This window comes from Hippocampus bargibanti, linkage group LG04 (assembly GCF_051943395.1).
Source record: "Hippocampus bargibanti isolate YZ-2025 linkage group LG04, ASM5194339v1, whole genome shotgun sequence".
NCBI classification, from domain to species: domain Eukaryota; kingdom Metazoa; phylum Chordata; class Actinopteri; order Syngnathiformes; family Syngnathidae; genus Hippocampus; species Hippocampus bargibanti.
In genome coordinates, this window is record NC_142737.1 from 6198307 (window position 1) to 6210613 (window position 12307).

Below are 12307 nucleotides of genomic sequence, written 5' to 3' on the forward strand. Positions count from 1 at the left end.
GTTGCCAAAGCCAATATGCTAGTGACTTTACTGTGACTTAGGATAGCATAACCCTGGTCGAACCCTGACAGCCTGCATGACGTGACTGATGTGGATGGCCTCAATGCCCCCATATCAGGTTGAGGTGGAAGGTCAGCTCAGGTAATGGAGCGTGTTTTGTTTTTATTGATGTGCTGATGTCATCGTTGGAATGAACACACCTTGTGGTAGCAGGGATACATAAATAGTGGTTGATATCGGGGATGTGTTACATTCAAAAATGTTTTTTTTTTTAAGCGCCTGTGGAATATTCTGTCATTTACGTGCCATGTTAGAGGCGGAGTAAAATAAAAAAAAAACAGATTGGACTGGATTGGATTAGCCTTTATTAGTCTCACTGTGGAGAAATTGACATTTCACAACAGCAAAGTGATGAAAGGAAGAGGAAAGGAAAGGAAGAAGTAGAAAAACAAAATGCAGGAGGTGCTGTTAAGGCAGCCACTCTTGCGGCGTCATCTTGAAGTAAAAGAACAAAAAAATAATAATAATTGTCTGTGTCCATTCAAATTTAAGCACTTTCTGCACCCTATTTATTGTATAAAGCATTTCTAGATGAAAGAGGAGAGGATCAAAGTGTCCTTTTCACCGGTGGATCAGGGGCATCATGGTGAAATGTGCACGTCTGCGACAAGCTAAATGTTGAACGCAAACACAAAGCTGTAGCATTCATTGACGAAAAGAGATTGTCTCACATCTCTTGACCCACGTAAATCCGCTTCAATTCCAAGCCGCGACCGTTCCACATACGTATCGGCACTCTGGTGGTTTAATCACATCGGCAACTAGCTAAATGTCAAAAGCAAACACAAAGCTGTCGCATCCATTGACGAAAAGTGATTGTCTCACATCTCTCGTCCCACGTAAATCCGCTTCAATACCAAGCTGCGACAGTTCCACATATGCATCGGTGCTTTGGTGGTTTAATTACGTCTGCTACTAGCTAAATGTTTAAAGCAAACACAAAGCTTTAGCATCCATTGACGAGAAGAGATTGTCTCACATCTCTTGTCCAATGTAAATCCACTTCAATAATAATAATAATAATAATAATAATACATTAATTTCATTTATAAGCGCCTTTTAAAACTCTCAAGATTACTTTGCAGTCACAGGATATGTTTTTTTTTTCTGTGGGTGAGCAGCGGCAGCCACCCGTTCCAGCATTCACTCAACCCGGAAGTAACTCAAATAGATAGAAAGCTAGCTAGCTAGCCAATCAATAGCTAAAAGATACCTAGCTAGATAGCCAGCCAGCTAGATAGTGAATAGATAGCTAGCTAGATAGCTAGCTAGCCAGCCAGATAGCTAATAGATAGCAAATAGCTAGCAAATTATAATAATAATAATTCCAAGCCGCGACAGTTCCACATACGCATCGACGCTCTGGTTGTTTAATTTTCGGCCTTTTATTTTTACTCCTCCTTGCACATCATTTATTTATACGCGGAAAAAAATGCCGTCTAACAGACGTTTTCCTCATAATTCAGAGATTTGAGGTTTGATCATCTGTGGAATGTTGAAGTTCATCTGCCCCTCTACCCGTGTGGTTTTCTACGGCTACTCTGGCATCCTGTATCCTTAATCGAGGATTCAAAATTGTCCATGAGCATGTCTCAAATTAAGAAGAATAACTTGCATATGCGTATATATACAGTAAAGTCTCGTTATATCAATATCGGATATATCGATAGTCCCGGTTATATCGATACTATTTCTATGCACGCACGGAGAAAATTACATGCAAACAGGGTCGGATATATCGATAGTCCCGGTTATATCGATATTTTCCCTAGAATATCGATATAACGAGACTTTACTGTATATAAACACAGCGTTAGCCCCATTTCCATCAACAACGCTTCCAAATCAAAGTCAAGCCCGGGTTGTTTTTAAGCCGCCGTGATCGCTTCTTAGCATAATGTGAGCGGTAAAGTGAGGTCACGTCTTGCCAAGCTGAGATGCTTAGACAGGGTCATGTGATCAGGATGAACTCAAGGCAGAAGGAAATGGACTCAAAAAAGGTGCTTGCTTGCTTCCAGTGGGTCCCGAAATGTGTTATGTAACAGAGAGGCAGACAGAACAGGGTGGGTGGGTGAGGAAGGGCTAAAAGTGGGTGTGGAAGCAATGGGTGATCATCCGAATGCTGCTTCTTGGCTTTCTTTCAGTAAAATGGGACGTCCGGAGCTGGATTGATACATTTGTAAATGGATGTGAGTGAGTATCTATCAGAGCGTTCCAATCACAAAATATCTTGAAGTAAGAAAGAAAGGAAAGAGGGGGAGTTTTCACTTGTGTGGGAGACGAGAGGAGTGGTTGAGTGGGCACAGCTGGGAAGAAGCCAGACAAAACTCAGCGGCAGCAGAGGGATGAACGAAAAGACTTGAAGGAGGAAGTGGAAGCACAGGAGCAACAAGATGCACAGCTGTGTCAACCCCCCACCAAAAAAAGTTTTGAAAATTAAACATATTTAGCAGTTTACCCAGTGTCTAAAACATAAAACACTCAGAAGTAAATGTATAATATACAGAAGGCAAATGCGAGGAGAGAAAAACATTGCCAAAGGTCTGACCAGCGCTTTATCGGCAACCCAATAAGAAAAGCCAGAACCCGAACAAATTCGGGGAATGACGCTTAACATCATGCAGAAAGAAATCTGACTTTATTCTCAAAATTGTGACTTTAATCTAAAAGTCTGAATTCTGACATTAAAATTCGGACAAAAACTATCTAAAAATGGTCAGAATGAGATGAAAAGAATAAAGATTAGGGCCAATGAAAAAAAACCAAGGTTGGCAAAATTCTGACTTTAATCTCAGAATTCTGACTTTATCAGAATCAGAATCAGAATCATCTTTATTGCCAAGTATGTAGAACACACAAGGAATATATATATATTATAGTGACAATTTTGAGAATGAAGTCAGAGATTCAAGTGAGAATTTTACCAACATTATTTTTTTTCTTTATTGGCCCTAATATTCTTCCTACGGATTAGGACCAACGAAGAAAAAAAAACACGGTTGGCAAGATTCTCACTTTAATCTCTGAATTCTGATTTTAATCTCAGAATTCTGATGGTAAAATCTTAATTCTGACTTTATTATCAGAATTCCGTACAGACAGACAGACCTACCTATCGACCTACCTACCTACCTACCTACCTGCATGCATGCATACATACACGTACAGGTGTACATATGTACATACATACATACTAAATAAATAAATAAATAAATAAATAAAAAGTGAGAATTTTACCAACTTTAGTCTTCTCACTTTGAAGTAAAAATTCTGATGTACGTACGTACATACGTAAATACAGTAAAGTCTCGTTATATCGATATTCAAGGGAGTCTGAAAAAATATCGATATAACCGGGACTATCGATATATCCGACCCTGCTTGCATATAATTTTCTCCGTGCGTGCATAGAAATAGTATCGATATAACCGGGACTATCGATATATCCGATATCGATATAACGAGACTTTACTGTACATCAATAAATACATAAATAAAAACATAAATAAAAACATAAATAAAAACATAAATAAATAAATAAAAAGTGACAATTTTACCAACTTTAATCTTCTCACTTTGAAGTCAAAATTCTGATATACGTACGTACATACATAAATACATCAATAAATACATAAATAAAAACATAAATAAATAAATAAATAAAAAGTGACAATTTTACCAACTTTAATCTTCTCACTTTGAAGTCAAAATTCTGATGTACGTACATACATACGTACATACGTACATATGTAAATACATCAATAAATACATAAATAAAAACAAATAAATTAATAAATAAATACATCAACTAATAAATAAATGAATAAATAAATAAATAGAAAGTGTGAATTTTAACAACTTTAATCTTCTCACTTTGAAGTCAAAATTCTGAGATTAATGTCAGAATTCGGACTTTAAATTCTGAGATGAAAGTCACGATTCTCATTTTAAAGTCAGAATTCTGAGTTTTATTGTTATGTGCTTTGTTTTATTGTTTTTATTGTAGTGTCCTTGGGTGTTTTGAAAGGCGCTTGAAATAAAATGTATTATTATTATTATTATAAAAGTGACAATCCTAACAATTTGATTAATTTTTGTTATTTATTGGCCCTAATCCTCTTCCGTATCTTCTGTTTCATCCTAAAACAAAAACATTGCAACCCCCCGCCCCCCCAAAAAAAACAACACGAAACACAACTTTCATTTCCACCTTTGTACATGTCCATAAAATCCCATTTACGGATGCCATACAACCCAGTGGAAAATTCGCCCTTTCCCTCATGGCTTGAACTGTCTTTTTTTTTTGTGGTTGTTGTTCCTTTTTACTTCACACGTCCCAGAAATCATCCTTGCTGCCTTGCAGGGGTGATGACTTGGCAAAACAGATCAAGTCGAGTTCACGACAGGTCATTGGCTAAAAATGAAACCAGAGCTTCACGGCTTTTCTTTCCGCTGTACTGCTGCACCCTTATTACTGCTCAGCTTCTCCCTATAAATAATTGTCGGTCGCCTGGATAAGCTCATTAGCATTCAGACACAGACCAGATAGCGGGCGCTTAACATGTCAGTAAGGCGCCAGGAGATAATAAGGTTGGAGCTGTTGACCCACGGGCGACCCGGGACCGACGTAAGACCACGTGGATAGGTTGCTCCGGATACCCCCCATGAGTGTCTCAACGCACCGGCGGCTTTTCTTGTGATGATAAAGTTTGAATTGTTTTGTGTGGTTATTGTTGCTTTTGCATTGTTTATCCCTATGGCATGCCCGACTGATTGTAATCGCGGGTGACAGAGCTATCTTCTTGCCTCAAACTCAAATAATCCTTTTTCTGGATCATCTCTGTGGAAATATGTCTGAGATGTTCGGTCGGACACTGCGAACTAAGGCTCGGACACAGAAAGATTGTCTTTTACTGCCGGCAGGGGACGTAGCTATTCATGACCGACGCTCAATGTCTGCAGCCCTCTGCTAAGCTATTTATTGAGAGTATATGCAAATTTAAGTGAGCTATTAGTAAAACATAGTGTTAATTTGAATACCACTTCCCTGGATGTTCCAAGCACCAACAACTATAAAACAACAGACCATAGACATTTTAATTGGTTGTCCTTTGCATGAACTGATAGATTTGTAGCCTGGCGAATGAGCTCTTCCTGTGAAGGGGTTTACCAAGTTCTAAATTAGTCCAAGGCCAGATCTCCTACATGAAGATGACAGTTTAATAGGCTGTGTCTGTTCACCTCAGATTGACCCCAGATTTTCTGTGCTTCCATTGTGAGCCTTCTAAGCATGAATTGCATTGTATTTTGGACAGCCGCCCTCATTTCAAGCTCATATTACTCCAGACCCATATAATTTAGGAAATAAATATGATGATTTCTATTATGTCTATTCTCTATCAAAATCCCATTCAACACATCTGATTTAATAATAATAATAATAATAATAATAATAATAATAATAATAATAATAATAATAATAATAATAATGCATTTTATTTTCAAGCGCCTTTCAAAACTCTCAAGGACACTTGTATTTCTAGTTTCATCTTGTTTACATTCCAGTGGTCAACGTGAGGGTTAGCATTTTCTTATTCCCGAGTCGTTGAGGTCTTTTGGCATTCGACTCAGCATGATTCCGACTTGATCTTGGTTTCAATACCTGGTGCTTTCTACTATCTTTGTGACTGCTTTATTTTTTGTATATAATAGGTGTCCATGTTAAGCGCTTTGTTACATCTTCATCTGTTGTTAAAGCGCTATATAAATCAAAATGGATTGTATTGGTGTCTTTCTCAAGGACACTTTTAACAATCTGATTCCCTTCCCCAAAAAGTATCTGCACCACCCTTTGATAGAAATGCGGCCTCCCGCTGCGCCATCCACTCCCCCCTATTTTTTCTACTGTCTTAACTTTATATCTAGCTAATCTTTCAAGCATGAATAAATTGTTATGGTAGAAATTATTGAACACATTGGATTCATCGTTGTCCCTCCACCCACCGCATCTCCCGAGATAATTTGTGAACAAAGTATGAGTCATCGCATTTCGATAGTTTTAAAAATGGGATTTTAATCCTACTCTCATCACATGCTCAAACTATGTATTTTCTTCAAAATATGGCAAACAATTTATTTAACTCATTCACAAATTAGGGAATTGAAAATAACGGTGAGCGGCATTCCTGAATTTGTTTTTTTCTTTCTTGTTTGGGTGCCGATTAAGCGGTGGCCATGGCCTCTGGCAATTTTTTTTCCTTCCACAAGAGGGCAGCATTTCCCTTTTTTCCATGTTAGCGCTTTGTTCCAGCTTCAGCTGTTATTCAAACGCTATATAAACCAATAATGTATGTATTGCATTGTATTTTGGACAGCCACCCTCATTTCAAGCTCATATAACTCCAGACCCGTATAATTTAAGAATTAACTCTTTATTTCCGATGAAAGAAGATAGTCCAAGACTTCTTATGCTTAATTGAATGTTTATGTAGTCCAAAAACTCAATATTCTGCGAGACCTGGAATTCGAGTGACAATGACAAAAACCCTTGCACTGGAGTGGACACATTTGTGCACGTCTGGCAGTGAATAAGTTAAAATACCGATTTTTTTTTTCTCTCATGTCTCTTACTGTAAAATGGCAGATTTTTGGATTCATATTGAACTGCTTAAAACATATCAAAAAGGTCCAACCGATGCAATGGGTGCCACCCCTCTGTTTGTAAAATAGCGGTTGTGGATTGATAAGCAGGCTGTAGATGTGTGACGACACAAAGTGCAGGTCAGGTCTACTCGTGTGGCTCATTTCGTGAATGGATGCCATTTTTAGCCGATCGTAACTAAAGACGAGCACGTCAATGGAATACCAAGCAGGGGCCTTTTATGAATGTTTCATAGGCTATATTCATGAGTCCCCTGAGTGGTTGTTTGAAAAACTTTCAGGGATTGTTGGATCGGTAAAACTCTTTGCGTGGGATGCTTATGCAACAAGAGAAGATTCTACAAGGGCTGCGTGGACAAAATTGGCATTCAAATATTTGCTTTGTGGTTTTGGCAAAGGAGAAATGTAGTCTTCAGAAAAAAATATTTCAAAAGTGAAGCCCGGGACCAACTGATCTGCATTGTTTACCTATTTTGTTGACAGATCTTAGTTTTCCTCCCTGGTGCTTTCTACTATCTTTGTGACTGCTTTATTTTCCTGGATATGATAATTGTCCATGTGAAGCGCTTTGTTCCAGTTTCAGCTGTTGTTAAAGCGCTATATAAATCAATATGTATTGTATTGTATTGGATAGTGAAGATCGATTGTGGAATGGAGTCTCTCAGCAAGCATTTGGGCAAAATGGCGCAGACTTAGCGGGAAGAAAGTAGTACTTTTGGCCTTTGTTCAATTTGTGTAAGAGAAGAGTGAAACATGTTTATTCACATGATAACCCCTAGACGCGCCTCTTTGTATACATTATGCAATCACAGTGGTCTGAAATGTGAAACAGAAGTTTCATGGCAAAAAAAAATGTTTGATCATATGCATTGAACTCATTCACTGCCATTCCTGAATTTATTCGGAAATTGGAAAAGACATGGAGCGCCATTCCCGAATGTGTTCAGGTTTTAGTTTTTCTTGCGGTGGAGTGGGAGTGCATTTGAAGCTTGGGTCAGACCTCTGGCAATGTTTTTCCCTCCCACGAAAGGGCAGTATTTGCCTTTTGGACATCCGCGACCATTTCAAGCGCAGATAACTCCAGATCCATATAACTTAGGAATTAACTCTTCTTTTCTGATGAAAGAAGAGATTGTAAGGTTTCTTACGCTTCATGGAATGTTTATGTCGTCCTAAAACTCAATTATTCTGCGGGTCCTGCAATTTGAGTGAAAATGACAAAAACCCTGGCACTTGGAGTTACAGTAAAGTCTCGTTATATCGATATCGGTTAAATCGATAGTACTGCTTATTACGATACTATTTCTATGAACGCAAGGAGAAAATTTACATGCCGTGGGATCGGATATATCGACAGTCTGGTTATATCGATATGTTTTCCGACTCCCGAGAATATCGATATAACGAGACTTTACTGTAACACATTTTTGCACATTGTCTGGCAGTTAATGACTTAATAAAGTAAATAAATAATGTGAATATATTGGTCACGTCATATGAAAAGTGCACTCATGCTTTCCCATATGAGGGATACTCCACATCAAAGTGTGCTTGTAAGATGGGAAGGAGAACAAAAATATTAAAAATGCACCACAAAAAAACAAAACAAAAAAAAACACATTGGATCCACTAAACCCCCACTTTTAAACAAAATACTCAAACTACAGTGGACGTCAAGAATGTATTAATTTGACAATTATTATCTTCTTTTATCTCGCCATTCGCTTAGCTCAGAGCCATCGTCTACGTACGTCCCCCGATATCCCATAGGACTATAAAACACACTGTCCACCATACGCAAGGTGACTCGAAACCAGTTTAGATATGCAAGGTGATGAAAGGACAGTGCGCTCAGACAACGTCATCTCTCTTTTTCCTCCATCCTTCTCTGGCTACTGTTACAGAAATAGCTCTGCAGTCCCTCCATGTGTTCTGGAGAGGAGTTGGCAGAGTTCTCAAAAAAAAAAAAATGGTCAGTGACGCTCAGAGTCTTGACAAAGCGTCCCTCGCTTGGCTTGCATTTAGAAGCCAAAGCGCCGGCATGCCAACAGCCTCGACTGTCCCTGTGATGATTCATACCAATAAAATTATTGTACTGGATTACAGAAAAGACAGAGAATTGATTTAGCACAATATTTCTTACTAATGTCTACATACCTCGGTTTACAAACGCTTTAGCTAACAAAGCTTTCGCCTTACGAACATTAAATTCGCAAGAATATAATCTTGGCATACTGACCAACACCGTCTTGTAGGCCTTTTGGGTTGCCAACTCAAAATCTGATTGGTTAAAGCACCAGTTTGATTGACACAATTGATGCGACAGGGCCTGCAGAACTGATTGTGAAGGCGTCCAGGTAGATTTCTGACCCTGGTAACAAATAATGGCTGAAATGTGATTGGTTCAATGCTTAAATGCGAAAACACACGTCTGGAAGCAGCGCAAATGGGGACAAATAATTAAAGGAAGCTGAAAGTCAATTTGGAATTATTTAATAAGAAGTCATGGACAAAATATAATTAATATCAGTCCGTGATTCAGATATTTTTAGGCCAGCAGAGAAGGCTTTGCAGGCCTTGACGGTCCACCACTGTAAAATATGCATGGAAAATGACCCTTTACCCCTCTTTTCACCCTCCACCCAGGGCCCTCTCCATGGATATAGACACGGACTATGAGCGGCCCAATGTGGAGACCATTAAATGCGTGGTTGTCGGGGACAACGCAGTGGGCAAAACCAGGCTCATATGTGCCCGGGCTTGCAACGCCACCCTCACAAAGTATCAGCTGCTCGCCACCCACGTGCCAACCGTTTGGGCCATCGACCAGTATCGTGTATGCCAAGAGGTGGGCACTCACATCCACGAGAAGGAAATAAATGCCTCGAATAAAGTCACATGGTATTGAGGCTTGTTTTGCACATTTGCCTTTTTATGCTTACAGGTGTTAGAGAGATCTCGTGATGTTGTGGATGAGGTCAGCGTGTCCCTGAGGCTCTGGGACACATTCGGGGATCATCACAAGGATAGAAGATTCGCCTACGGCAGGTGAGACCGCAAACACTGTTCTGACGAGGCCTAAAGAGAATTCACGTTGGGGTTGTTGACATGGTTGTGACATAACTCAACTGCCAATCTGGCGCCAACGGGGTCAGAGAATTTACACAGTGTTTTCTCGGTGACCCCAGCAACAGAACTCTGGCCTACGGCTATTGTATCAGTCCTCCAGCAGACATGATTGGATCATGGCTTGATCCTCTTACACGGGCATGCCGGGATCAAAGCTGCGTTATTGGCATGAAATGCAAACGTCATTCTGAAAAATGGGCAAAGAGAATGTCAAGTTATAGCGAGCGGTCTTTGATTTGATAGTTTTCGGTTTTCTTATGTATGAGCCAATTTCAAAGTGGATGTCATTATAGTACCGTGTTTTGCAGTGTATAAGGCACACAAGAGTATAAGGGAATGGTGTATTTTCAAACTTTTTCCATATATAAGGGGCACCGGATGATTAGGTGCACCTTCAATGAATGAAAAACGTTTTACAAATACAGTGATACCTCGGTTTACGAACCCCATGGCTTACGAACTTTTCGGTTTACGAACGTTAAATTTATGAACATTTTACCTTGGCATACAAACTATTTTTAAGAGAAACACACTGAGCACTACAATGAGCGATGAGTCGTTCGCGAACGAGCCCGTTCTAACAAGAAAATGGCAGCCGACTGTTTTTGTCCTCTATTCCCCGCCCCCAGTCTTTGGTTAAAGCCACGTGATTGGTCAAGAACGCAGCAGTGAGGAGAGGTGGTTTCAACATTAAAGAGTCAGGCAGACGACAGAGAGAGAGTGACAAAATGGATAGACAACAGTTAATTTTGGACTTGTTTCAATTTTGATAGTTCAAAGGCATCATATAGACTGCAAGGTTAAAATTCCCATCAATCAGGCTCCACAAATAACCCGCACAAGCCGTCTGTACACTTGATGCAAAAAGCTATCAACCCACCTAAACAGTACACAGCTGATGAGGAACAAGGTAAAATTAGAAAGAAGGAAGAAGGCTACGTTCCTCATCAAGTGTTTAATGCTGATGAAACCGGCCACTCCATCCTACGACCGTCACAAAGGTAAATAAAACGACATTATACAGTCCAGTGTATTATAATACCCTAGCACATTTATTATACATAAAATAATGTATATTTTGTGTAATTTTAACGATTAGAAAATTAAAAAGTAGAAAATTATGTTTTAAGAGGACCTGGGAACGGATTATTCTCATTTTAATTGTTTCCTATGGGAAATTAATTTTTGGGATACACACTTTTTGCCTTACACACTCTGTCTGGGAACCAATTAAGTTCATCAGCCAAGGTATCACTGTATGTCGTTGTACTACAGTTGGTGTGAATGTATTCTACGATTCAACAACTTACGAACGACCGCTCGGAAACGTATCCCGTTCGTAAGGTGGGGAGCGTCTGAATTTGTGACATATTGCTTCTGTTGTTATTTCATTTGTTTTATGAGTGTGTTTTCTTGCGACTCTGTCCCTGTTTGTGTATGTTTCCACACCTTCCCTAATGTTCCGGATGCTTTGTCAGCTGATAAAGACGCATCGCCAGCTCAGCTGTTTTTTTTTTTTGCCCGCCTGACATCTGCATCAACCTCTCGTCTTCCTCCCCCTCCTCCTCCTCCTATTTCGTGTCTTCCTTTCCTTTGTCCATTCACTTGTTCATCACCTCACACGGCACATGCCCCCCTCTCTCATGAACCCATGACTAAGCTCACAGTCGCACATCATCTTCCGCTCTTTGTTGATACCAAAACTCAAAACATTACATCAAGTATCGTCACATGCCTTGTTTGGCATGGAAAATTCAGGTGAGGAGGGAGCGGAACGAAGGGGGCGGGGGATCATATCCCGAAAATAGGCTAAGTCACACTTAACATTCGCCTCAACTCTGTTTTTTTTGTCATTTAAATCTGAACCGATATAATTAAGAAAGAAAGAAAATCTCCTGCTCATTAAAGCGATTACTCGCGACGGATTGTTCTGGAAAGCTGATTTAGAAGCATGACTTTTTTTTTACATGGGAGGGCTATTATGTCACAGTAGATGAGTACACATGTTTCATTTCTATTTCGAAAAATCGGAATTATTATAGGACATGTTGTATGGGCCTGTGTGTGTGTGTGTGTGTGTGTGTGTGTGTGTGTGTGTGTGTGTGTGTGTGTGTGTGTGTGCCTCTCCCCTTACATAATCGAGACACTGGTGACCTTTGTAGTGTTGGATGCAACACATAAACACATGCAATGCTGACAGTCCCCCTTTATGTCACATAATAGCCGGCGGTCGATTATTAGCCATAACGTGGTATTTAAATCCACTCAAAGCATTTCTATTATTCTCGAACAGTCATAACCCGGAAAACAGACAGACCGTGGAAAACATTCTTAATATCAGCATAGTTGAGAATGATTTTTATGAAACAAATGTTTCTTGGAGTCGCAATTCCTCACGATAGCCACCAGCGTAGTGTGGTCGGACGGCAATGCCGCTGATCCTGTTAGTGTACAAATC

At 39.6% G+C, this 12307-nt stretch overlaps 1 protein-coding gene across 3 annotated transcripts in view; it reads left to right on the forward strand.

The window, feature by feature from the left end:
• Nucleotides 1–12307, forward strand: part of rhobtb4 (Rho related BTB domain containing 4) — a 52417-nt gene that overhangs the window by 19888 nt on the left and 20222 nt on the right. For all 3 annotated transcript variants that reach the window (XM_088993736.1, XM_088993734.1, XM_088993735.1), the window contains 2 exons: nucleotides 9367–9568; nucleotides 9665–9768. In XM_088993736.1, coding sequence (XP_088849862.1) covers nucleotides 9377–9568; nucleotides 9665–9768 — 296 coding nt within the window. In that variant the 5' untranslated portion in view covers nucleotides 9367–9376. The remainder of the gene's footprint in view (nucleotides 1–9366; nucleotides 9569–9664; nucleotides 9769–12307) is intronic.